This window comes from Alternaria burnsii (assembly GCF_013036055.1).
Source record: "Alternaria burnsii strain CBS107.38 chromosome Unknown 752, whole genome shotgun sequence".
Classification (NCBI taxonomy): domain Eukaryota; kingdom Fungi; phylum Ascomycota; class Dothideomycetes; order Pleosporales; family Pleosporaceae; genus Alternaria; species Alternaria burnsii.
In genome coordinates this window covers 1,536,153-1,562,905 of record NW_024066114.1, presented here as the reverse complement: position 1 = coordinate 1,562,905, position 26,753 = coordinate 1,536,153, and the positions used below count along the sequence as shown (strand labels likewise).

Here is a 26,753-nt window from a genome sequence, read left to right as displayed (position 1 = left end):
CGAGGGTCGTAGTGGGTCGCTCCTTCTCGAGGCAGACCAAGGTGAAGTAGTGCACGGTCGTTCTACTGCTTTCTGTAATTGTTGGAGGAATCCAAATATCCTCAGTGGCTTCTGCTTGAGACTGTTCGTCACTACCGACATGGAAGTTGTAGACCTATTGCAGTGATCAGATCAACCAGTTTCGCTTCTCTACCACGGTTCGCGTTGACTCTCAGCAGATTAATTGGTACTCGCAACCATACCAGAAACGCTCAATTGCCAAAAAATGAGAACATGCACTTCCGTCAACATAGTAATCGCATACTGCAAAGTACGAGGGAGCCTGTTTGTTCGTGACCGACTCTAGGTGAAATCGCAGTCATCTGGTCTGCTAGCATGTTAGCCACATTTTGGATAGATTCAAGGTAGCCGTATAGACGGCAGAACAGTAGTGAGATAGATTGACTTCGAAACGGGTCAATGCATGCGAAACAATAGTCTTTCTGCGCTCGAGAATGTATTTCCTGCTATTGCTCGTTTTCTCTAACCAATTCCACGCTCATTACCGTGATACTGTGTCTTGTCTTTCAGTATCAATGATTCGTCAGTCACCAGCAAAACTGCCGCCGGCTACTTGAAGCGCGCGATCCCATCACCAACAAGACACACCGTGTTTCCGGCATAAATGCTACCTGTAATTTAGTCTTGCATCATAACCAAACCTCAGTGGACCACGTTGGTATTGCAGCTTTCGGTGCACGCTTGGAAGAAGGCAGTCTCACAACAACGCGCGGCAACAGCACTCGTCGATCAACAGAACCGTCAGTCTGGACGGCGGCTTCCTGACCTCCTGGTATAGCTATAAACATAGACTTGATACGTGCGTAGAGTGACGGCTGCGGAGGAGCTAGCAAAGTTGCTATGGTTGGCTCCGGACCAGGTGACGGCGGGACACTTATCGGAGTATGAAGTGGCGAGGAAGGGGGAGACGTAGTTGTATGTTGTACTAATTTAGGTACCTGGCCTCGAGAGGGCGTTGACTCAAGTAAAGGCGGTACTGGCTGTGCTGGGGTAGGCGAGGACGTTTCTATCGGCACTGTTGTGGTTGGCAAGGGCTCTGGTGGCGTAGGCGGCACGGACATCGCCAGTTCCAGAGGCGCGACAACATCTGGCTCAGGAGGAGGCGTGGGCACTGCAATGGTCTCTGTAGGCCATCTGCTTGGTGCGCGTGTTAATGGCCCTGCATCTTGCAGTAAGGGGGTCGATCGCTGGACGGGTGAAACGAAAGGGTCCTCTTCCATATTTGGCATAGATACTGGCTGGCCTGACGCGATGGCTGTTCTATCTCTCAAATCGTCGCTGGGTCTTGGGCTTGCCTCTGGTATCGGATCCAGACGTGCTATTGGCCGACCAGAGTACGTTGGCGCTGGTCCGTCATCTATCATCTGCTTGACAACGATTGGGCCTCTTTCGCCGTCGTCCGGAAAGGGCCCTTTGTAGACCTCGCGGCGTCTGAAGCATCGGCAGCAACACAGCATGGAAAGTAGACCTCTATACCGCATCTTTCAGTAAATCAATCTCTGAGGAACAAGAACGTATGTGACAGCCACAATGTGACGAATGGTTTGCGAAGTGTTGAAGGAAGGCAGTGGACTTCAATGAGCGTGCGAGTTGGTCTATATGACAGATAGGAGAAGAGTGCAATGCACTCACAACAGCAGAGCGATAGCCGCAGCAAGACCTCCAATGAGACCATTCCTTACGTTGCGCCCATGGCTGTAAGCTTCATCTTCCTCCAACAATAGGTCCGCATGGATGTCGCGACGCGAAAGGCGAAATGGCAGGTTCAGCCTAAGCGACGATGCTCCGGAGGTCTGCTTGACTGTTGGGGTGCTGGTAGCGCTATATACACCCGTCAGAGCCACTGAGGTTGTCGAAGTGGGCCGCGACTTGGGTACATCCTGCGAGGCCCTAGTTGGTATGTCTTCCTCCGATGGATACCATATTCCAGCCTTCACTGTGCCATTTCCTGCAGAAATACCAGCATTTTCCTCCTCAGTACAGCTGAGATATGCCTCCCGAATCCAGCAAATCGGTGCGGGAGAGGTTCCTGCGTCGTTTTTGTGATCAGAAGTGCTAGGGCCTTCGGTACCAAAGCTGGACAGATCGACACTGCGACCCATACTGATGTCATCGCCTTGGATGACGCGAGTGAAAACAGTAAAAGCGGTCTCTGGCTGGTAATACGGTACTTGGTGGCCGGCATCATAAATCCGAGAGAATGAGAGGTTGCCGTATTGACGGACTGCCCCGCCAATGTAGGAATCATTCACAACAATGTCCGCATACCCAGCCTCTGGGAAAGCCGTCTTGTATCCTGGAACAAGACCAGCAATCTCGAGAGAGTAGTTTTGTCCTCCATACCAATTGCATATGACATCAGCGTCACCGTAGATGAGGGCGACTTTGATACCACGAGCAAGCAGGTCCGCTAAAGCGGCGATTTGCCCTCCGCGGGCCGCGTCTCCATCTAGACAGGACATTAGTAAGATTGTTGCGCAGGCAACCGGAAATACCATATAGTAACTCACTGTATTGGAAAACATTTGCAACGGTGTAGCTAGTGGAGGTGAAGTTGACTGGTGCGCCAATGGATTGTAGGAAACCTTCTCCGTTCAAATACTCTGCGAGTGGGACAGCAGGCCCGACCGTTGGACCAGCTCGGAAGTCGTAAATACTCCTACCAGTGGTGTAGGCAACACTAGAAACAGCTGTGCAATTGTAGATAGCACTGTAGCATAGATCGTTAACGTCTTGGTTGGTACCAAGACCTTCGGGGTCGTTGAGGGCTGCCGACGCGCCGCACTGTCTCACCAGATCTTGGCAGCCCATGTCTACGTGGAGTTCCGATACCAAGTTTTGGTAGGTAGTGAGGTCAATGCCTTCGATGCCATAGGTGTTGTTGTACATGAACTCCAGGCCAAAAAGTGCCGATCCGTAAACATCCATTGCACCGTTGACGATGCCGAGTGACCCAAGCCGGATGTCGAGCGCTTCGGATGAAATCTCACCCTTTTCCCGACGATCATTCTGGCTCTCATAATAGTCGGCGAAAAGTGGACCATAAGTACCACCGTAGCTCTCGCTGAACAGGTTAACATGACAGGGTTCGACAGTATCGCTGTGGGGTCGAGCGCCAGGGTTGTACTGCGGGAACGCCGATAGGAATCCTTGGAGGAAGTGCCACGATGCTTGTGCGGCAACAATAGTCAGGTTTTCTGTATTGGCTCGAATAGCAGAAGGGAAAGTGCCGTTCTTGAAGCGCCATTCGGGAGCGTCAGCAGGAAGCGGGGAAGGTTCCATGAGCTCGTCCCGACCAGTGTAATCAGGTATGCTAAAGTCCACCGAAGCGTTGCGGAGCTCATCGTATGAGAAGCCGACTTGGGTAGGTTGGTCGATGAAGAGTACGTTGGAACTGCGGTCCCATCCCCAGATCCTGGTCTGCGTGGTATAGCTGCCGTCTGGGCCTTCTACAATCTCACAAGGTCCCATCTCTCCGAAAAGCCCGAACATACTTGAACTGCCAGGTCCTCCATTCAACCAGATCGTCAATGGAGCCGTTTCGGGGTTCTCGCGTGCCTCGAAGAACCAGAAGAAGGTATTGATTGAGTAATCCTGGTGGAACGGCTCAAGCGTAAACGGAGGAAGTTTGACATATCCAGTATACTGCTTCTGCTCCTCGAAAGCCGTTGCACACGAATGGGCGTCGGGTGTCTTATAGGATATGGTGATGCTAGGGTCGATGGGCGATTTGATGACGGTATCATAGGTTACAGGTAACGGATACTGCTGGGCGACTGATAATCCAGCGTGGAGAGCAAACACGAGAACGATGGCGGGTGGTTGGATCTAATATCCGTCAGTGGTTGGCCAGCATGCGCAGGCGGTTAGTGTGCTTACCATGTTGACGAGAACCTGGGCAGCGGAAAGCTATCGCATGGGAATGAGAATAAGAGACCTATGAGGTGCCGCAGCGGCCTGATTGTTACAACCAAGCAATGCGCCGTTCCGCATTTCTGGTCCCGCGAGTCGAAGAAGTGAAGAGAAGACGTCAACGATAGATAATTGGTGTGCCATAACGGACGTATTTGTACCGCGACTTCCCTTCACCTCCCAAAAGCCACGGAGCGCGACTTTGCTAATTAGGAGAACTCCTCGCTCAATGCAAGGCAGCGGCGAGGTGAGTGGTGTGTGGCTGTGTGACGGTACCTGTTTAAATTGACGCGCCTCGAGCGCTAGTGGGTGTTTGCATCATTCCACGTACGCTCTCGCGATCCTACGAGATGGTTTGGACTACCCATTTCGGGATCATAATAGACATAGTCTTGCGACCACAATAATGCAACTATATCCTTCCAATACCACAAAATTCATCCTGATCTATTCCAAACCCACTTCTTCAGTATCTTCGCAGCGCATCGTGTAGAGGCAATTCGACTGACTTGTAAGGACCACGCCACATCGCATCCCAGGAATCCGTGTACGGCATGAAACTGGTCGCACCCCAGTGTCGGGTACACATAGGCTAAATGCTTACAAGGATCTACAAAGCCACCATGGGGCCGCTAATTTTACCACCTTTAGGTGTGAGTTGGCGTGGTTGACATCCAAGGCGCGTAGATAGGCTGCGTTGTGAATCGATGTAGTCAGCTGTGTAAGGCAGCGTTTGCAAGTTGCATCCTCCTCCCGTGGCCCCCATATATCCAACCAACTGCATCGGCCATGTCATTGTGGTATGGTATCCATCCTGCGTTGTGTAAGCTAGCTGTAGTCGCATTACTCGCTTCGGAATACTGCTCACCTTCAGGAGCGAAGCCGCCGGCTTCTTTTCCTTTCAACTCTTCCCAGGTCCTCTTTCCGGCAAGCCCAAGCTGTACAGCTCTCGACCTCTTACCTCTCTTTGCGATAATCCTCACCTCGCCCTTCATGTCCTGCTCCGGTCCCGCGATGCGCCAATTCTCGTTGACTTCGTGGCCTGGCTTTGCTGCCCATGGCTGCATTATGCGCCCGTCTTCTGTCTTCTCGTCTCCAGTCGCCGTGTGCTGCGCATAAGGAACGATGTACATCTTGACCTCTGCGCCGTACTCCTCTCCATCGCGTTCTTTAATTAGCGCATCCCAGTTCTCGGGTTGCGCCGACCGTTTGCGCCGGTGGTCGTAGCCCGAGGCAATGAAATCGGTACACGGTGTGATATACGTCAGTTCCTTCCAAGCGTCACTGTTCAGAAGAGTCTCGATGTCGAAGTAAGTTGTAACATCTCGCCAAGCATCACCCAGACCGAAACCATGCCAGCAATCCTCTACAACCAACGTATCCAGACAAAGACCAGGGAGCAGAGTGAACGCATTCGCTGCATAGTATGTAGGGTAGTACTGCGAGCTCCCTGAAGAGTACAACGGGAAAGGGTACGCACGAACTCGAATGTGGCGGAGTCGCGTCACTACGCTCTGATCAACGGAGAGGAGTGTTTCGAGTAGATTCTCTGTGCCGCGGAAATGTAGAGTGCAGTTGAGTGGAAGATGGCGATGCGCCTCGGCGAAGACCTGGCGACAGCTGAGCAGGAGCGCTATGCGATTAGAAGGCTCTGCGTCGTCGCCAGGGGCACCGGCATGTTTAAAGCCATGCCGGATGGTATGACTGCTGAAGAGGAAGCCGTATATGAGTTCGCGCAACTCGATAGGTATCGTCAGAAGGTTTGGGGCGTTCATGGTGTTGTCGCTACTGCTGTTGCGCCAGCAATTGGCACTGGTTACCAGAGGCGAGGGTGCCTTGCTTATAAGGAGATCAAGGATTTTCCAAACAAGTTGCTGATAAGAAGTAGTCTATCTTAGAAGTCGGTAGCCGGGCCCAAACAAGTGGTACCTGTGCGTAAGCTGTGTCACTGGGCGATAAGCACGATCAGGTTACATGCTCTGGATCTGACGACAGCTGCCATGGCCGCCCGGTGCTGCGGAACGCGCGGATTATAAGTCATGTTCAGCTCACACCCCGGCTGGAGCTCCCTAGTAGCGGTTGTTATTCCGGGGGTGAGATGACGTTTGAAGCTCTTCGGTGCGCTAGGAACGAGCTAGTGCATGTCCGCGGTGTCGCATGTTCGGTCGCAAACCACAAACGGTCAAGACATGGGCGGGCCATTAGCTGCGCATATGCACACGTGCCACGATAGTGCGAGATCGACATGTATTACAAGATATGGTTTGCTGTGGAAAGAATAGTGGTTGACGAATAGAATGCTTTGTCTTGGGTATCTTTGATGCTCGCTCAAGTTCAGATCTGCCTCGTTGTATGGCTTGCGAGGGCTTTGCGCCATATGCTGCACTGGATGCGCTCAGTCTGACTTGGGTCGCCCACGAGTCCGCTGCTGCTCCTCCTGCAGCTTCTTCTGCTGCCACTGCCATTCTACAAGCACAGGCAAAAACTGCCACAGATCGAACTCGGGCCACAGACACTTGAGAAACACGATAGAAGTGTTCTCGTGTGCTTGCCAGAGCATGAAGTCGCTCAGCCGCTCAACGCCAGAGGTACGAACAAGCAGGTCGAGGGGCGGGGCGTCAGCCGTCATCATGTTGTCGTTTAAAGTTTGAGCACTAATTGACTCTGGATCCAGAAATGTCGGCCCATTATGCAAGTCATCCTTCTCAGGCGAGTTGATGGCGGTCGAAGTTGACGAGGAACGCCCATCGTCAGCCGCAGTCGCTTCCTTGGACGAGGGCGACGCCGGCCGCGAGTCAGACTGTTCCACTATACCTTCCGTGTCCTCCTCCAACATTTGCTTGCGAATAGTCTGGGTTATGTGCGATTCGGAAAAGGTTCGCTTAGAGGGGGTAGGCAGGTTGTGTATCGGCGTGCTGTACGTCTCGACAGTCTTCATGACCGCGGTCGTGATTTCGTGCCGTGACGTGTAGGGGAAACAGACGTTGAGCACAGCTCTGGTCATGGTCAGCGATACTCTTCATGGATCGAAAGTCAACGCACTTCTTATTGTGTGCTGTCATGGCAACAGCCTTGTCCACAGCCACCAGTACGTCTGGGCTGATGAGCTCGCGCTGCCCCAGCACTCGGACGGATGCACCATAGCGATCCAGCAGAGCTCCGTGCTCAGCCAGTTGTTGCAGCTTCACCTTTGCCATAGACATGAGCGCATCAACTTCATGCTTCGAGCGCTTGAAGTTCTCTATGCTGAATGCATAGATGGTGACAACCTTGACGCCAGTTTTGTAGCAGACTTCGAGGATCTGGTAGCGATGTTAGCATAACGTTGCGACACCTGAATGCCAGTCACCCGTACCCTTGCTAACGACTCAAACCCGAGATTGTGTCCTTCGACTGTCTCAATATGGTGGTTTCGCGCAAATCGCCTGTTACCATCCATGACGAACGCAACATGTTGCGGAATGGGGCCTTGCTTCAGCGACCCAATGAGGAGCTCTCGTAGCTGCCTGACTGTCCATGCGACGGGCGGCGACGTCGCAAACCACTTGTGTATACGGGAATCGTGGAGGGAGCCCATGGTGAATATTGTTGAGGTGCTTGGCTTGGGTCTGTAGGGTAGGAGCTTCGAAATATCGGGGGGAGTGCAACGTGCTTTTCTACGTTAACGAGGGGAGCGATTCGATGCAATTGTGGAACAACAGTCAGGGTATCATGGTGTATAAGAATTGATGCCAACGGTAAGATGCTACGTAACGTATTCAAGGCGCAGCGAGCCGTGACGCGACTCCCAAGCAATGGAGCATCGGGTGGCTCTTGCAGCGGTGAGTGGCTGGTGAGGCGTGACTAAGCGTGGCGCGGACTAACCGTCGCTTCCGAAGCTATAGTCTTTGCCGAGCTTCCGTTCTTCTTTCTTCTTTCCCGACTGCGAGCCTCACTTGCCGCGTCATCATTGCTGCGCTCTTCTGCCCTGCAGTAGCATTACACGCATCACTTCACTAACCTTGTCATGGCCGAAGAGGCTCAGAACACTGTGACAGAGCTCGCTGAGCAGCTCGTTGAAGGCTTTGCCGCGCTTAGTGGAGAATACCAGGTTTTATTCGACCAGCAAAAACAGCTGGAAAGCAAGCTCTCGTGGGCAAAGCAACAGGTACGTGGCGACTCTTCGCAAACCTTCCTCTCCTATGATGATACATTTTAGCTCTAGACCTGCAGCTGCACAGCGGCATTGACAGACAATCTTTTATTATCATGTACTGAACCGGACAACCGCCTTACATCTCAGCACACAATTACCTCTGCCGACACAGCTGACGATGAACAGTATCTTGATCTTTTGAAACGCTTCACTCCCAACACGTTGTCGCAAGACCACCTTACTTTCCTGCAAGACCTTGAGCGCGTTGGAGACGAACAACCTCGGATACATTTGAATTTGGTGGGGCAGTTGGCAAATAGCGATGATGTAGAGCGCAAGAGCCGAGCACTGGTCATCCAGAAGGCCGAGGAGGCTGCTGTCAAGCTGCATGCGTCTGAGAATAATAGCAGTGTAAAAATATGGAGTGGTCCGTCCGCAGACAAACCCGCCCCGTTACCTGAGATACAGACCAATAGAGCCACGTCACCAATAGAGAAAGACTTCACTGTTGCTGGAACACCTAGTAAACTCGCCTGTCCCTTCGCATCCGGTAGTGGCAGAGGCAGCCCGCTTGCCACTCCACGTAGCTCGACGTCCCGATTAAGCGTACGCGGTCGAAGATCAAAACGTCCCTCGTTCACCGACCCTATCCGTGCTGAAATATGCAGCAATAATCCTGCGTCGGTCACCGCGTCAGTAGCGGCGTCAGGCTCTGCTGCCGTGTGCCCCATTCGATTCCTCGACCAACATAATCCTGAAGAGGTGGCTAAATACTTTGAGAAACACAAACATGAGCTGCCGAGAAGCCATGAGGTCTGCATCACGCGCTTCCAGAGTAACCAAGAGAGCATAGAGCAGCTCGATCGCAAGTATGGCAATCTGGTCAATATGATCCAGGGCTTAGGGCAGAAGCACCAAGTGTGGCTTCCTGAAGATCCTGATGATGCTATCGAAGAAGAGCCGGAGGCAGAGCTTCACCTAGACACCAACGCAAAGGCTGATACCAAGGTGCAAAACTGGGCCTCAGCTGTTTCGGCAAGTCTCAACGATGGCACCCCACCACCTGAGGAAGAGCCAGAGGAGCATACATTAGACGAGACAAGGACCGCCCACTTTGATCGGGACCGGCCGCTAAAAGAAGTCAGGGTTGGCGAATCACCAAGTCGGCCCTGGGGCATCTCGATACCTGCAAAGTACACCAACGCTGAGAGCTCATCCTCGGTGGGCTCTGTACCAACAGCATCGCCACAACTGCCACTTGACACTGGTCGTCCGATTGGCGAGACACCTCACAAGACTGGCAAATGCCCCATCGATCACCGTGCTATGATGGGACAAACACCGCAACAGCCCGAAGTATCACACTTTGGTTTACCGCCACAGTCGCAGCCTCGGGCTCCAACAACACATGTACCGCCTACAGAACGCCCACCACAACCCCCCGCCCCAGAACCGCAACAGCCTAGAGAGCCCGAAGGTCCGAAACTGGTCCCGCAGATGGTGTTCAATGGGCCTGTCTTTTTGGGCTACCCGCCCGAGCAGTTGGCTATACTATTGCAAAACAGCAATCTTGGTGCGGCAATGCGGTAAACATGGAACACCGTACAAATCTTCAATTCGCTTGCTAGTTGCTTGAAGGTATTGTATCGTACTCGAAGGTAGGCTCGAACAGCTGCTTGCCTCACAACTACCGTCACAATCGTCTTTTGATGTTGTTGTGCTTCTTCTCATGCGCTTTTGTCAACCATCATTACGTCGTGCAGTCATCGATTCTGATTTTCCAAAGGTCCTGCGAGTCGATGCTTCCACCCCTCCTGACCAGCCATCTGGCAGCTCTTATTTGTGCAATCCTGCGACTATCTTCATTTCTTCTTCAGATCTGCCATCCACGTCCGTACGCCCTTTGCGCTATCGTGTGCTGCACGAAACACTTGACAGTGGTTAGCAGTTATATGGCGAAACTGGGCCAGCACTTACGTTGCCGCTCATTCTCATCCAGGCCTCGCATGAAGTCGGCGCCTTCGCCTAACGCACCTCGTGGATTATGGGCTTGATCGGCTATGAGAGCCGCCCTGGCCTTGAATGTCTATGCGGGTTAGCACGACGTCGTTGCATTAATCTAGAGCAGAACTTACATCGCTTAGCACCTCGATCATTTCTTCCTCCTCAAACAGTTCCAGGATTCGTGCGCCAAGATTGTAGAAGTGTGGGGCGAGAGCTCGTAAATCGACGGTTCTCGGGTCAGCTTTGAGGGCGTTCAGAACACGCGGAGATAGGGCGGATGGAGGGTCGATGGTCACAAGAGAAGATGTATTTAGACTTTGACTGTAGATATTGTAAACATGGAATGTGCATATGATGACCATGGTTGTTTACCTCAATGCAAGCATCTCGCCCAGCCATAGTGGAAGCTCGACTTTTGAACCCTGCTTCATGTCGCCGCTCATGTTACCCTCGAGATAGCCGAGGCCAGGAACGGTAAGCTCGAAAGTACATGGTACCTTTTGTGCATCGGTAAGGATTGCGTCTACGTCGTAGTAGGAACCCATCCTTCGCTGTAGGAGTTCAGTTAGTCAAAAGCAGCATACAGATGCGAAAACATTTAGTTCTTTCAGCCGACATGCTGTGTTGCAGGATCAAAGAACACAAGAGGCGATCCCTGTACGAGGCAACAGACGTGTCGCGTGTCGTGCAACCAGCCTTGCATCGGGACGAATATGCAGGGAGATGAAAGCGTGGGTAGAGGAATGGAGGACGAATGTAGCCCTGCAACTAGGGACAGGGCAGAAAAGAGGCAAAACAAGCAGGTCAGAAGATGATGGAAACGTGTAGCTTACTGCGTAGTCGCCTTCTGTGTATTGCGCGTCTTCGAGTGCCTGGCGGAAGTCCGACGGTATAATAGCGCGTTTCGTCCGAATATGATGAATCACCTCGCACCTTGCCCTCCCAGCAGCGCGTACGGGTCTCTGGAGATCAATCAGGCGGATTATCCGTTCCGTGCAAGTTGGACTGCGACTGCGATACTCGACCCCACGATCCACGATCTCGAGGTTGCTGCCGCCGCTCATTCGCCTAAGGCTGCAGGGTTAGAGCTCCCAGCTAGATGTCATCAGGACGAGGCGCCGGATACCCACATGAACCACGCTCTCCGACAACCATTGCACCCGACTACATCTTCACCTGCATTCACGCCCAACAACTAGAAGCTTTATACACTGCGCATTTGTAGAGTAAGTAGCGCGCACACGAGTCCACTGCTACCCACGTGCGGTGATTACTCCATAGTGCACAGCTTGTAACTGCCACTGTTCACTCAACCACATGCTGACTGTTTGTCTCGCAGTCCACCCGCATTGTCTGTCCGCGACTGTGAATTGGTAGCTGTACATTAATGACTGCGCATTTACAATTATCCTCCCCCACTGCGCCCTAGGCACACGCCTCTCAACCCCCACCCACTACGTCAACCACCACCACCACCAATCAGCACCATGGCGGTCAGCGAACGAATATCACAGCTCATGAGCGCCCTCGACACTGGTTCTGGCCCCGATACCTCTCGTGCCACCTCACCGGGTAGTGACTGGCGGCAGCCGAACGGCGGCGTCAATGGCGAGGATGAGAGACGCCGTCCGCGAACATTTCCCTACTTCGAATACCTCCCATACCAGACAGAAGACCAGAGCGATCGCGAAGAGAGCCTGAACACATGTCTGAAGCACCTCTACATCGCCGTCTCAGCTGGAGACTTTGCGCCAGGCGCTGTACACTGGACACGCGAGATTCGAGGCTGGCTGTCGCTCAAGTTCGATCTTCCCCGGAGCACGCGCGTGAAGTTGGTGAAGCTCTACTACGAGCTGGCGTTGGCTCCGGGGCTGGATTACCTTGTGGCGGAGCGATTTGCGAGCATGTTCATGGTGTTGACCAAGTAAGTGGCACCAGCATTAGACTTTGGATGACAGGTGGGGACTGACACATGGACAGGCGTAAACATTACCTGCGACCCGGCAAAGACCTCATACTCGACTGGCGGCCGTTGTATAGAGAGCTGAAGATGTTCGTCCTGCCTTCAGAATCCGGAGGCTCACACCCGCCCAACGTGAAGCGCAACATCCGTACCTTGACCAAGATGTGCACCTTTGCGCAGTCATACTTTGACCCCAAGGAGATACCGGCCATAATGGAAGAGCTTCTGCCCTTCTTCAGCACGTCCTTCAGCGAGAACGCGTTCGTGGTTGTGGGCCTGCTGAACTTGCTTTTCCCAACCCATCCCGCGCCCGAGGACATGAAGCAACTGCTGCCTCAAGAATACCTCCCGACCTTCTTCCATCTATGGTCGCTCGTCAACCGGTCGCGACTCTTCGACGCACACTACATCGATACACTGTCGAGATTATCTAGGGACAACCTAAGTGCGGCGCATATACCCTTCTCACAGTATGGAGTATTTACCGGCGAGCAGTCGTCTCAAATCTTCACGGCCATCCTGCGGCTGCTCGAAATTCCAGTTGGACAGGCGACGTCGCCGTATAGCAGTACGGTCGATCTTGGTGCAGGCCTGGCTGTGATGCTTGACCGTGACCCACGGAAGCATCCATCGACTCACCACATCGCCCGCATCATTGCCATGTCGCTATCTCCCGCTTGCGCAGAGCAACCCGACTCCATTCTTACTAAGCTTGAAGGGCTGATTCAGGCTGTGGAGACTTTCTTCCATCCATCCAATTCGGGTAGTTGGACTAGACCTCTGGCACAGTTTGTATACTACCTGGCCGATATCTTTGTGTTGCGGTGGAATCGAGAGCACAGTGGTGAGATGGACGTGCCGGAGGAGAGGAAGCTGAACGATGCAGTCAAGAGGCGCTTCGTACTCTGCTTACGGGAAGTCACATTCATGGGCATCTTCTCCAAGAGCGACAAAGCCGTGCAATACGCCTTGTCCACTCTACAGAGCTTGGCACACCTTGAGCCCAACTTGATTCTCCCAGGGGCATTACAGCGCATCTACCCCGCAATGCAAGGGCTCGTTGAGGTGCATCGCACCATTTCGTCTATAAGGGCGTTGCACATGCTCTCCAAGGTCATGGCCAAGACAAAGGGCTTCCGGTGCCACGTTACCTCTGTGCTCGGGCTTGCGCTCCCTGGTATCGATGCCAACGACCTGGAGAAGACGGTACATACCTTGCAGTATGTCCAAGGTGTGTGCTACCTTATCCCATTCCAGGACCTCACAAAGGCCAAGAAGGCGTCGAGTGACGAGACCTCTCGAGACGGAGCGACCTCACCTATGGACGACGCTGGTGGTAACACGGGGCTTGCTTTGGAGTGGATCACCTCACAAGTCGAACGATTAGAGAGCGCCAACGGAAACATTGAGATCAACTACGACGAGGAGCTTAGTGACGAGGATGAGGCCATGATCCTGCGGTCATCAACGACTGGGCTCAACGAATTCCTGATTACGTTCCTTGGTCGCGTCTTTACGCTTTTGGAGAATTTGCCAGATGCATCTAGGGTCCGAAGCGGTTCCCCTGAAGAGTACGTGGTCAATCAACTACCTGCTGCTTTTACGCCACTGCTTGCTGCCCTCTCTCCTGAGCTCTACGACATTGCGCTCGACAAGATTGCGAACTTCATCACGAACCATGTTGTTCACCAAGCCAAAGACGCAATTGCATTCATCTGTAACAGTCTTGTCAAGATCAACCCTGAGAAAGCTCTGAAGCGTCTGTTGCCCCATCTCTTGGCAGGTATCCGAACTGAGATCGATGAGATTGGCGCGGGATCGACGCGAACAACAGGCGCCGAGGTGCTCCCACGCGACCGTGCGCTTGTCTGGAACCTCTGCATTCTTAGCATGTGTGTTGTCCATGTCGGTGACGCAGTTCTTGAATGGAAGGACGAGCTCTTTGAAATTGCAGAATACATGCAGCAAAAGTGCCGCGGTACGCCCACCGTACATGTTTCCAACTTCATTCATCACTTGTTACTTAACCTTACATGCACCTACACCATCGATTACTCCATCTACGAGCAAGACGAACTTGAACAGGGCTTGTCAACAGAGTCGTGGGGTAGGCAGGTTGATATTAAGAAGCTGAACATCAAGTGGCACAAACCGAGCTCCGAGGAGATTGACTTCGCTGTCAAGCTTTTCGAGACCCACGCCAACAACTCCATGAAGGCACTCAAAGCCCTTACGCAACCAGACTCACCGATTAAACGCGAAGGCACCGGCAAAGATTGGTCTGATGAAGTCTCTCGTAACCTTGTTCTCTTACGTCTGATCATTTCCGGTATCTCAGTCTTATTTGATGTCCGACACGACCAAGTCACTGATGGCGCTGAGTCGAATGACGACTCTGATGCAGATGCAATGGACACAGAAGGCATCGACGACGACGCCGGTCTTGGAGAAGCCGAAGATGAAGAGGTCAAGCCTACGTTCCAGTACGAAGCTGGCTACCCGCTGCGTCGTGGCGATGACAACTACAATCTCATCCACGACCTTCGCGGACAGGTTGGCCATATGCTGCACAACGTGCATCAATTCTTGATCGAGAAGCAGCCTGATGACGTGCCCTGCTTCAATTCTTTGTACAATGCTTACAGGTCGTGGTTCATCGATGTTGGCATCGAGCGGTCTGCTCATGTGCTTGACAGGATATCCAGGTTGTTGGAGAATGACGAGCGACCTTTCAGGTTCAGCGGACTGCGAAAGCAGTACCCACGGCCTTTACTGGTTCGACGCGCAAACGTCTATCATCTGCAGCGACTACGCCACAACGCCAATCCGCGACCCAAGACAGATCTCGACATGATTTTGCTGCTTGATCTCGCTGAATCTAGTATCTCAGTCTACACAGAGATCCGACGCACGGCGCAGACAGCCAACGAATCAGCCGTTAAGTGCGTGCTGGGCGCTAGGCCCCTTGTCATCCCACCTCTACTAGATGCCTTCGTCAAGGCTGTGGCCGAAAGCGACTACCCTCGTATCAAGGGTGCCATGTTTACACTTCTCTTCGGTAGCCTAGCGAAGACTATCAGCCGCGACTGGCGCTTCACACCCAAGCTCATCAAAGCTTTCATTGAAGTCACCGGTGCCGATAAGCCTTCAGTGCAAAAGCTTGCGACCAACGCCACGTTCCAGATTATGGACATGGGTAAAGCAATGGAGCGCATGGTCATCCTGCCGAAGGAGGTTGTAGAGGCCATCGCATACGCCATCGACTCTAGCGAGGGCGACAGTGTACATACCAAGGTCACCAAGCGTCGGGACTACATCAAGAAGAAGCGCGCTCGCATCGAGGGCAAGAAGTCTGAGCTATCCAAGGAGCTTGTACATATCGCCAATACTGAGCACTGGAAGAAGGTCAGTAGGACCGCCGCCATCATCGTCAACTTGGGAATGCGTTACGACAGCATTGCTTCCGACGAGATGATCGACCTCGTCACGAAGGGATCCATCGATCAACATCCCAGCCTCCGAGGCCTCTATGCTGGTGCGCTTATCGGCTTGTACTCGGTCATTCAGACCCGTGCGATCACGGGACACGACTACGAGAAGTACTTGCTCAGCGAAGAAGAGCTCCCAGATAAGATTTCGGTGCCGACCAGGCCAGAGGACCCAAACTGGACTGAGGAGTATCTTGCATCATTTGCGCAGCCAGAAGCCAAGTACTATGTCGACTTTGATTATCCTGGCTGGCTTGTATGGAACAAGAGTATGACCGCATTCAAGCCCAACGCACCGCAGCTATCATACGATGAGGTCGAGTCTGGCGTCCGTCAGAAGATTGCGAAGCACCTGACTCGATCTTGGTTCTCCAACTACTTCGCCTTCATGAAGCAAGAGCCACGCGATAACAGCGCTGATAGGTTCCGTATGTCAAGCGCGATGGTTTTGACTCATTCCTTTGACCTCGTCTTCTGCGGCCTAACAGAGGCGACGTTCGAAGACATCAAGGACCTCACTCAATCCGTATACGCTGACGGCAGCGACAAGCATCAGCACCGCGCCACCGCTGAGATTATGGCCGCACTACTATCATGCGCACCAGATCTCAAGGCAGATCAGCGTGAAGCGGTGTGGGAGTACGTTTTCCCCATTGTGCGTGGAATCTTCCAGGATGGTCTGACGCCAGAAAACTCTGGGTACTGGACCACATTCCTTCATGTTGTGTTGCAATCGAAGGATCCACGCCGAGGATGGCCGTTGGTCGACTGGCTGGCGAGCTTCCGCCTTGATATGGAGTCCAACGCCGCCTTCAAAGAGAGCTCCAAGGTACATTTGCTTACGCAATGTATCTGTGACGCGGGTTGGCACTTCCGTCTCGAGAAGCCGATCTTGGAGGATTTCATGAAGCATCTTGACCATCCATACAAGGGTGTGCGAGAGGCCATGGGCCAGACCATCGCGAGCATCTTCAGGACGCGTTACCACGAATCATACAAGGATGTCGACACGCTTATCAAAGCCCAGAAAGACGCTTCTTCGATTGGTGTCCGCCCGTATCAACCTACAGATGAGTTCTCCAAGACCATCACTGAAGTCTTCGATCGCCTCGAGGTTTGGCGCCAGGAGCGTCCTGCAGGCCAGCAGACACCTTCGTCATACACGTCAGGTGGTAAGACGGTTCTCCTCTGGCTTGACTCTACGCTGTCATCGTACGAGTGTACGTCGCTTGTTAAATTCTTCCCCGACGTATTCATGGAGCAACTGCTACACATGATGGACATCAAGGAAGACCCCGAACTCCAGTCACTGGCGTATCACGTCTTCCGCCATCTACCGAATATCCCGCATCGCCAAGGCGAGGATGCAGACTTCATCGCTGCTCTCATTCGCATTGGACGCAATGCAACAAGTTGGCATCAGCGTCTCAGGATCTTGATCAATATTCAGGTCATCTACTTCCGCCGACTCTTCCTCATGAGCGAGGAGCAGCAGCAGAGCATGTTCGACTGCGTCTCTGCCATGCTCTCAGATACTCAGCTCGAGGTACGCATGGGTGCTGCCACCACTCTATCGGGCATGATTCGTTGCTCCCCCATAGCATTCCGCGACCGCCAAGTCTCCACGCTCAAGGAGAAGTTCACTAAGCAACTCAACAAGAATCCATTGCCAAAGAAGCGCAATCCAGGAACACCAACAACAGAGCAAGGCAAGCTTGTCCTGACGCGCCACGCAGCTGTGCTAGGTCTCGGTGCGCTTATTCAAGCCTTCCCATATCAGAGCCCTCCGCCAGCTTGGTTGCCCGATGTACTGGCTACCCTGGCTAGGAAGGCTGCAGCCGACCCAGGCATGGTTGGCAAGAGTGTCAAGACTGTTCTCGCAGACTTCAAGAAGACCCGCCAAGATACTTGGCACGTTGATGTCAAGGTAAGTTTTCATCTTCAACCGAACTACGATCCGTACTAATTGTGACCTTAGGCTTTTGAACAAGAACAACTGGAGGACCTTGAGGGTGTGTTGTGGAAGAGCTACTTTGCATAGATGACGGCTGGGCAAACTGCCATCCAAAAATTGGACGCTTTTAACGACGCTCGGTGATACCATAAACAGCATGCATGTATTATAAGATAGATCGGACAGGTTATGACAACGAGCGATATGAAGAGGCTCTGCATCCATGGCGTCTAGCGGAATTAGCATCTTCTAGATAGTCTTGCTTACTCAACGAACTTTGTTTCTTAACGTGCTTACTCAGTCGCGACCCGAACTTCGCCCCTGATGTTTAAAGCCGCACTGCCCCTCCCCCACTTGGGAAGCTTAAGCGTACCTGCGCTGACATCACATCTAGACGACTTCACTAGCAACCAATATACTGCTGCACGACACGAATAAATTACACTCGTTTCCCAGCAATCCCTATATCAACCGCTCTACAATGCCATTGACCGTGCTTTCCGATTCGGACGTGCGTACCCTTTTACTGCAACTCACGAAGCAAGACATTCTCGATCTGCAGCAGAATCTTGCGGATGCGCTGCACCACTACTCTACCAGTACCGAAGAAGACGATAACAATGGGTGTTGTGAAAGCTTTCAGTCTGCAGGGACAAGCTTGAAGAGCAAAGATGGTGGACTAATGACTGTCACGCCGGCAAGCAGGTATGTCGCTTCTGGGAGCTATGAACGCAGAATGATTGTGTTGACAGACTCTTGCAGCAACGATGGTCTAGGTGTCAGGATAACAACACGAATGGAGTCGGGTTCTTCAGATACGGCCTCTGTTACTTCGTCGATGGACTCCCTCGCACTCTCCCATTCGTCAACTCCAGCAAGCAAGAGTTCGGCAACCACCGCATCCAGATCAACATCTCTTTCTGCATTCCAGACTTCTCCATCAAATGCCAGTCTAACTCTCTTTGACCGTTCTGGTAATCCTCGGGCTTTGTTGAACTCGTCAGAGATGACAGCTTTCCGCACCGCCCTCGCAAGCACAATGCTCTTTAAGAAGCGAGCAAACGTGCATGATGTGGTAGTGTTTGGAGCAGGAAAGCAAGCCTACTGGCACATACGGCTCACGCTTCTTCTCCGAGGCGACGACATCCACCACCTCAATATCATAAACCGAGACTTCGAGCGCGTGCACCAGCTACTGGAGAGACTATATAACCCACATGAAGCGCCGCCATCAAACTTCAACCCAGATCCATCATATATTCCGACATATCGGAAAGCAGCAGGAGAAGGGGCAAAGGATGGGCAACAAGACCCACATCATTATCTTCCTCGCCCCAAGATACAAATACTCACCCCAGGACACGGCGAGTATCCGCGTCTCCTCCATGCCACTCTACGGTCCTCAAGCTGCATTTTCCTATGCACGCAATCTCCAACACCTTTGTTCCCCGCAGCCATTCTCACAAATCCCGAAGGCAGAAAGAAAGGTCGCTACATAGCAGCCATTGGCTCCCTTTCCCCTCACAGCACAGAACTCCACTCAGATATAATCAAACAAAACGTAGCACCTGAGCACGGCCACCGACATTTCCACAAACATGCGCAACAAGGAGGCGCGATAGTGGTGGACAGCGTGGACAGATGCCTAAAGGAAGCTGGAGAGATTGTGCAAGCAGGTTTGGGTCCGGAACAAGTCGTCGAGATAGGCGAGCTAGTCATGTTGAAGCGGGATGCGGAGAGGAGAAGGAGAGAATGTATGGCTGGCAAGGGTATAGAGGCCGAGGGGCTGGATGTGGGTGGCGTGGAATTGGGTGAATGCGAGATGAACAAAAACGAAAAGAAGAAGGCGGGCAAAGGCGGTAGTAAAGAGAAGGAGAAGCATCGTGAGAGCGAGGACAAGGCGCATAAGAGTCTGATTGAGTGGTTGGTCAAGGGTAATGTGATATACAAGAGCGTTGGACTGGGCCTCACGGATGTTGTAGTGGGTGGAGATCTTGTCCGAATAGCGGATGAGCGCAGTATCGGCACGAGGATCGAGAACTTTTAGAAAGGGTCGTCGCATCCATCATTGAAGTTGGAACCAGGCCTCGAATACCTGGACTCGTGCGAATGCATCTAGAGGCAGTGCCAAGAGAATCGACCATATTCTACAAAAACGAAAGATAATTTATAAGAACTCGAGCATCACAAGCAAACAAAATATGCGAATGGCGTGCGTTATCGTGATTGATTCCAGTCAATGCAGTCGTTTGCCGACCGCTTTTAACCCTCCTAAACTCCGTTGGTATTGTGAACCGACTATATGCAGAGGTAAGAGACACGCCGTAAAGTCATCATGAAATATTCAAAGCACCTCAGGACCTGCTTAGATCTTGATAGCGCTCTCAACAGCCTTCCTGCGCTTCTCCATGCGGGCGTTGGCCTTGGCACCCATGATACCACCTCCCCAGTGACGGGCAGCATCCTTGTGGTGTGACTCGAGGTAGCCGTCGTTGACAGCGGTGACAAGCTTCTGGAGCTCGTTCTTGTCCTCGGAGCGGACCTCGGTGAGGGCGAGAACAGCGGCGGTCTTCTGGTGGACGACCGTACCGAGACGGGCCTTACCCTTGACAATGACGTAAGGGACACCTAATGAATGTCAGTTGATGTGCCATATGCAGTTTGCGTATTCCTAGCACTCACCCATCTTCCTGCAGAGAGCAGGGAGGTAGACAACGAGCTCGATGGGGTCGACGTCGTTGGCGATCAGGACGAGGGAAGCCTTCTTGTTCTCGATGAGGCCAACAACGTGGTTGAGACCGTACTTGGCAACGTAGGGCTTCTTGCTGACATCCTCCTTCTTCTTGCCCTCAGAGACGGCGGTAGCCTCCTTGGTGAGACGCTCCTTCTTCTCGGCCTTGGTCTCGGGACGGTACTTGTTGAGGATCTTGAAGGCCTGGGTGGCGAGGTTACGGTCAGCAACGTGCTGGAACTGGGCAATCGCCGGTGGGACCTTCAAGCGCATGTTGAGGATCTTCTTCTGGCGCTGAAGGCGGACGTAAGCGCTACGCGTTGTCAGTATCTGCAGAGCACGGTTGGGTTGGGGGTTGCTTACGGCCATCGGACCATGCGGCCGACGTTGCGCTGGGGCTGGATGTCCTGACCGATGCCATAGTTGCGAGGACGCTTCTCGATGAGAGGGTTCTGCTGCTTGTTAGCGCTTGCATGCAAAATCTCGTGGAATGGGCAGACCTTTTGCTTCTTGGCGGCAGAGGCCTTAGAGGTGGCCTGGGGGAAAGCCGCAGGCTTCTTTCCGGATCCTTTGGGAGGCATTGTCGAGGCTGTCATAGAGAACAGAAACCATTAGCGAATGTTCATTCACTATAGGTCTGAATCTCGTAAGAGCGAGAGGGCTTTTCAGCCGCTCTGCACTCTAGCCATCATTTGTATGCAACATGCTCGTAAAGAGACATGCGATTGATATGCTACCGAGCATTCATGGCGAAGATATGCGCTTACCTGGTGTGTTGGCGGCGGTCGACGAAGGGTGAGATTGGCGACGATGGACTTGACGAAACGTTCGAAAGCGGGCGCAAAAGTTGTCGCGACCGAAATCCAGATAGGCGAGTGCGTGCGGGTGTGGAACAAGGTTTCGCCGGCGCTAGTGCTGGCCCAATCGGAGCGTGGCACTTGGCTTTCGACCATCAACCACGACAACCTCAATTCCATGACAATGAACACGTTTGGCCTTAGTGGCAAGGGACGGATCACGCAACTAATCGCCATCTTCTGTCTGTGGAAAGCATTGCTCCTCTTGCTTGCAGCGTTCTGTCCAGGTCCTGGCTATGACACCTCCGCGCTCATATTGTTCGACACGTACTATCGACGGCACCATGAATTCACCCTTTTCGCTCGACATGAGCGTCTCGCTCTCAACCTACTTCGTTGGGATGCACTGTACTTTGTGAAAGCAGCTGAGCGGGGCCTGGTCCACGAGCAAGCGTGGGCCTTCAGCGGGGCGTATTCGTATCTTCTGAGACTAACCGGTCAATGTGAGCAACGGTGGCCCAGTTCTTTGGCTCGGCACTGATATCTCCTAGTCATGGCTGGCAATACACAGGCCTCCCTGCACTACTATGTCCTGGCCGGAATCATCCTTTCTAGCGTCTGCCACCTTCTCTCTGTGCTAGTGCTGTATCGCCTTTTGACCTTGGTCCTGGAACCACAACGGCGACGGATAATCCCATTCATCGCCGCTGTCTTGCATGTTCTGACGCCAGCATCTCTGTTCATGTGTGCACCTTATGCGGAAGCCATGTTTTCGCTGTTGAATTTTGTGGGCATGCTCTTCTACGCTCAATCTCGGGCTTCAGTTGGAACAGGAATGTCTTCAATCCAAGAGGACCTCCAGAAACTTGGCTCTGGCCTTTGTTTTGCTGCAGCAACACTCATGCGGAGTAATGGCCTACTGAGTGGCGTCATTCTCTTATACGATGTTGCAAGGTACATACCTTTCGTTTTATCTGCGCAGTTGACTATGCGTGATTTGCGAAGGATTACCGTCACATGTGTGGCTGGCAGTCTTATAGCGTTGGCATTCCTTGGGCCGCAGGTTCTGGCATATGCGGAATTCTGTGACCGAGAGCACGGCTCTGGAACCAGGCCGTGGTGCGACAAGAGCTTCCCAAGCATTTACTCGTGGGTACAGAGCTACTACTGGTGAGTTATCTCCACACAGTGTGTTCCTAGTCTGACCTCTTCTAGGAACGTAGGACTCTTCCGCTACTGGACACTGTCAAACCTGCCCCTGTTTTTACTAGCGGCCCCTGTTTTATGGCTGCTTCTTACATCGAGTGTTACCATTCTCCGCAGCGGCGTCCAGCATCCGTTACACGGGCGCCCCGTACCCCGGACTAGTGGAACAACCAAACCCAGGGATGGAACCTCCGCGATATGCAAGCTACCGGAATTAGCCTTACCACAGCTAATACTGGCTGTAACGGCCGTTGCCAGTTTCCATGTCCAGATTGTAAACCGAATCGCTTCCGGTTATCCGATGTGGTATCTTGTTGTGGCTACGTGGTTGGCAGACTCACAAAGCACAACTCGTACAGAAAAAGAATCGCAGAAGGCAAGATGGTATATTCAAGGTGGTATCATATACTGCTTGGTTCAGGGGATGCTCTATGCAAACTTCCTCCCGCCAGCCTGAAGCTCAATTTAAGGACTTTCTCTTGAGATAAACCGGCAATGTGTTAGATGGCCGACGTAATCGACCTGTAGTTATTCTCCTGCTATAGTTGACATGTGTGCATCGGGAACCATCCCTCGAGCAAGAAAATTGAATCATGCTAAGGAGAGAAGAGGTCAGGAATATGGAACACCAACGATACGCAATCGGAAAGACGAATACCAACTTCACATTCTTGTTAGTCCTCACATCACCAATGGTCTCATTATGTCTCGGTAAACGGACATGTTCCACAACTGCGTAAGCTTGTCGCACCTACAAGTTGGTGGCGTAAAACCTGCAATTTAGGTGTTGAATGCAGACGCCTAGACAGCTAGTACGACACGATCGATCCTAGTGAAAACGCCCGTCATCAGACATCGACTCTCCACTACGCGAATTTTGCAGATTCTACAATACTTGAGGATATGTGAGGAAGATAACTGGGAATAATTCATGCGGATCAATGCCACATACTGGTGACTACTTACAGGGTCCATTTGGAGGAAATGCACTCCTTCAGACTGAGGCCCGCAGCGTTTACATGAAGCTTCGTATTACGACAAATGACAAAAGTTTAGTTGAGAAGCTACGGTCATGTAAGGTACCCCACAGTCTCACTGCTCGTGTCGCTCCTCAGGAGTTTCGGCCATCACAAGTGTTGAGACATACACTCTAGAACGGACTTTCAGGACGAGGTTTGAGGATCGCTTGGAGTGGCTGAGCTCTCTCTAGCCTTTCATGGAACGGCTCCTTGACAGTATCGTACCTGCGTAAGCTACGTATGCTGATCGTTGAGTAAAGGACCGGATCGCTGTCTAGCCACTGGAAATGCGAATCAATGGCGATCTGCTGTGCCAGCACACTACTTCATTTCCAGCAAGTTTATATACAACCAAGGTCAGGAGGGTCAAGACTTACTGCAACATAGGACATATTGGGCGAGGCAGAACATTGCAGTACCCATCGCTTGTCCCCTCATGACCTACTACTACTGACATGTCGCTGATTTCGCAACATCGACTATGACCTCATGAACACTAAAACGCCCGTTTGCGACACTGACAGTATCCTAGTTTCTAAACCAGGAACCTTCGCTTGAGCATGATGTTCACTGTCATGTTTTACACGGGCGCCACCGATACTACTCACTTTGCCGTAGCGAGGGCAAGAAGCGGCGTGACAATGGATAGCGGAGCCTTGGGCTCAGTATCTCTGTAACTAGTCCCTTCGACGACGAGAGCGACTTATAAAGGCTGCTCTAGCCCCTCGGTTGATAGGTGTGCCCATTGACCCAGAACGACCTACACTTGTTGCAAAGTCAAAATGAAATTCTCTACTTTTGTTACGTTTACCAGCCTTTCTGTAGTCTTAGCAGCAGTTCTCGACACTAGGCAAGTGTGCTTCGAGGATGACTGTTATCGCGCAGTCTGGCGTGACGGCGGATTACCTCGTATGATTCAAGCTGGACAGGACTGCAAAGACTTTCTTACTACAAGCGTCATCTGGAACCCCATGTTTGTAACCCGTAAAAGCTACATGAATTCTCTGACAATTAAGTAAAGCACCACCCTTACGGTCATTACTCGAATAACCTCTACCACAACGACACCGTGCTCTCCGACATTGACATCCACCGCTACGAGTCTCATAGCGCTCCCAACTTCGTCGGAAGAGAACAAAATATGGGTTCGACAAGTTCAGCCCACTGATTGGTCTACAACGACGGTCTTTGGTTCTCAGCCTTCCTACGCCACACAAGACTGTAACTCACAAGCATACTCATCCGCATGTGGGTGTGCGAACATCACTACAGCTATAGTCACCTACCTCGGAACTGTAAGTCGTTTGCTGAATGAGACAGTGTGCAGGCTGATCATGTATCACAGACTGTGACCAATACCGCGACCACAACCATTACCAGCATCTCGACGACTGGCACGTCGTGCCCAGTGTTTACTCCTTCATCTTCAGCCAGCTTTCCGACCTCATCAAGCACACATACATCTTCTTCATTATCTAGCAGTGTCACTAGTAGCGTGATCTCGGGCACATTGTCGTCCACAAGCACAGGTAGTTCTTCTTCAAGCTCGGCTACATCATCGCTTAGCACGGGTAGCTCTTCTTCGAGCCCAGCCACTTCATCATCTAATACGGGAAGCTCTTCATACTCGCTGACTGGATCTAGCAGCTCGTCGAGCACACCAACTACTTTCAGTTCTTTCAGCTCTTCAATCTCTACCTCGACAGCGCCAACTACAGCGTCTTCCAGCTCTGGTAGCTCGTCGACTACTTCAGACGAAACCCCTATCACAAGTAATACGCTGAGCTCTCCCAGTTCTCCATCGAGTACCACACCAACGAGCTCATTGTCCTCCGCTACTTCTTCCGAGAGTCTTTCCAGCAGCTCTTCTTCGACCTCATCCGATACTTCAAGCTCCATGGGCAGCAGTACTTCTTCCGAAAGCTCTAGTAGTAGCGCATCGTCCGCCTCGCTTAGCAGTTCAAGCGTCTCATTCACAAGCACTTCATTGGGCCCATCCAGCAGCATCCCGACAACCTCAACTAGTAGCACTGGATCTGAATCGTCAAGCAGCGTAATTCCGACGTCAAGCGATTCGAGTTCGTCGTTTAGTAGTATCTTGTCGTCCACAGCAAGTAGTACAGACTCCTTGTCATCAATGTCCTCATCTACTAGCATGACATCGACTTCCGGTAGTTCGAGCACGTCGGTTAGCAGCAGTGCTTCATCCTCTATTAGCAGCACAGCGTCATCAACATCCTTACCCTCATCCTCTTCTTCATCCTTTGGCACTACGACGGTCTCTTCATCGTCTGGCACATCATCGACTACGTCCACAACCAGCGCAACACCCAGCCCACCCACCTGCGGAGGTGAGGGCGTTGCACTTTGTGACGGCGGCTGCCACGACCTCAAAACCGATGTTCTTCACTGTGGTCGCTGCAACAATGCCTGCGCTGCGAACAAAGGATGCTTCAACGGAGTCTGCGCGTCCTTCCCTTGTGATTCTACTTGCGCATTCGACCGTCTGTGCGGTTCTGGCAACGGGACCACGATATGTCGCTGTGCAACGACCACGGAAGGCGCTGGTGTCTGCTATAACAAGGACGGAACTGACTGTACGGATCCTGCTATTACCCAATGCAGGCTGTCAAGTGAATGTCCCGTTGGTATGGCTTGCATGCCCAACATCTGTGACTGTGGAGATCAAAGCAAGGGAATCTGTGTGGGCACGGCTGGATGCGGAGACCAGGGAACGAATATCATGGGAGGACTAGTTAGGATTGGGGAGATGGAGAGGCGAAGGAGGACCGTGAGGGGCTTGGCGAACTCTCTTTGAGGGGTGATGCGGCGCGAATAGGCCATGAGAGTGGCCCGGGTGTGTGGTCACATACGCAGGGTGGGTGGCATCGTGTCTTGTTGTTTGAGGAAAGTTTGGCTGCTCGATACGTACTACCTAGGTAGTGAGCGTTGTATAATGGTTTTCACAACACAATATACATCCTTCGCTTCTATACTTCGGCATCGCTTGCCGTGTTGTGAAAAACACTCGACGTCAGTGCGCGATAGGCATCCTCTGCATAACAACACAGATGGCTCTCGCTTTGTTATGTCGCGTTGTTGTGGGCGGTCAATCCTCCCGAGGCCAGATGCTAGCTTCTTCCATCATGTGAGCAACACAGACACCAAAACACAATAAAATGCTGTGCCAGAGACTTGGGCCAGAGGTTTGCGACGGCGAACATGCAGGATGCGGTGTGATTGGGGAGATGAAGTTGGTGTGTGGAGAGAGGTTTTGTCGGCACCCCAGCAGCTGAGCAGCCATGGGCAAACGGTTCCTCCAGGTTTCCATGCCTGACGACGATTATGACGGATGCAAACTATAAACGCATGAATATGGCCGTCGATAGAAGTTAGCGCGTCACGGTGGCATGCATTGGCGTGCACCCCACATGCTAGCACGCGTGGTTGCTGGGACGATCGCCCGCATGTTTATGGGTATCCG

At 52.4% G+C, this 26,753-nt stretch overlaps 8 protein-coding genes across 8 annotated transcripts; 3 read left to right on the top strand and 5 right to left on the bottom strand.

Annotated features, from left to right (window-relative positions):
• Positions 1–689: 689 nt before the first annotated feature.
• GT037_006615 (alpha beta-hydrolase) lies at positions 690–5,747 on the bottom strand (the record flags this gene model as incomplete). The annotated part of the gene is made up of 6 exons (XM_038931662.1): positions 690–1,491; positions 1,693–2,509; positions 2,571–3,888; positions 3,940–3,969; positions 4,615–4,664; positions 4,841–5,747. The coding sequence occupies 6 exons, from the start codon at positions 5,745–5,747 to the stop codon at positions 690–692; spliced, it is 3,924 nt and encodes a 1,307-aa protein (XP_038786159.1).
• Positions 5,748–6,367: 620 nt separating this feature from the next.
• GT037_006614 (dehydrodolichyl diphosphate synthase) lies at positions 6,368–7,549 on the bottom strand (the record flags this gene model as incomplete). The annotated part of the gene is made up of 3 exons (XM_038931661.1): positions 6,368–6,968; positions 7,015–7,274; positions 7,328–7,549. The coding sequence occupies 3 exons, from the start codon at positions 7,547–7,549 to the stop codon at positions 6,368–6,370; spliced, it is 1,083 nt and encodes a 360-aa protein (XP_038786158.1).
• Positions 7,550–7,978: 429 nt separating this feature from the next.
• On the top strand, positions 7,979–9,697 carry GT037_006613 (uncharacterized protein; the record flags this gene model as incomplete). The annotated part of the gene is made up of 2 exons (XM_038931660.1): positions 7,979–8,119; positions 8,294–9,697. 2 exons carry the CDS (start codon positions 7,979–7,981, stop codon positions 9,695–9,697), a joined length of 1,545 nt encoding a protein of 514 aa, XP_038786157.1.
• Positions 9,698–9,969: 272 nt separating this feature from the next.
• On the bottom strand, positions 9,970–10,656 carry GT037_006612 (dna replication complex gins protein psf3; the record flags this gene model as incomplete). Its single annotated transcript, XM_038931659.1, has 4 exons — positions 9,970–10,037; positions 10,085–10,193; positions 10,243–10,432; positions 10,484–10,656. The coding sequence occupies 4 exons, from the start codon at positions 10,654–10,656 to the stop codon at positions 9,970–9,972; spliced, it is 540 nt and encodes a 179-aa protein (XP_038786156.1).
• Positions 10,657–11,598: 942 nt separating this feature from the next.
• On the top strand, positions 11,599–19,563 carry GT037_006611 (uncharacterized protein; the record flags this gene model as incomplete). Its single annotated transcript, XM_038931658.1, has 5 exons — positions 11,599–12,035; positions 12,092–17,489; positions 17,541–17,576; positions 17,911–18,221; positions 18,279–19,563. 5 exons carry the CDS (start codon positions 11,599–11,601, stop codon positions 19,561–19,563), a joined length of 7,467 nt encoding a protein of 2,488 aa, XP_038786155.1.
• Positions 19,564–19,881: 318 nt separating this feature from the next.
• Positions 19,882–20,828, bottom strand: GT037_006610 (60s ribosomal protein l8; the record flags this gene model as incomplete). Its single annotated transcript, XM_038931657.1, has 3 exons — positions 19,882–20,144; positions 20,199–20,560; positions 20,611–20,828. The coding sequence occupies 3 exons, from the start codon at positions 20,826–20,828 to the stop codon at positions 19,882–19,884; spliced, it is 843 nt and encodes a 280-aa protein (XP_038786154.1).
• Positions 20,829–21,057: 229 nt separating this feature from the next.
• Positions 21,058–22,218, top strand: GT037_006609 (glycosyltransferase family 76 protein; the record flags this gene model as incomplete). Its single annotated transcript, XM_038931656.1, has 2 exons — positions 21,058–21,547; positions 21,596–22,218. The coding sequence occupies 2 exons, from the start codon at positions 21,058–21,060 to the stop codon at positions 22,216–22,218; spliced, it is 1,113 nt and encodes a 370-aa protein (XP_038786153.1).
• Positions 22,219–24,601: 2,383 nt separating this feature from the next.
• Positions 24,602–26,158, bottom strand: GT037_006608 (uncharacterized protein; the record flags this gene model as incomplete). Its single annotated transcript, XM_038931655.1, has 3 exons — positions 24,602–25,560; positions 25,613–25,741; positions 26,143–26,158. The coding sequence occupies 3 exons, from the start codon at positions 26,156–26,158 to the stop codon at positions 24,602–24,604; spliced, it is 1,104 nt and encodes a 367-aa protein (XP_038786152.1).
• Between the last annotated feature and the right edge of the window lie 595 nt (positions 26,159–26,753).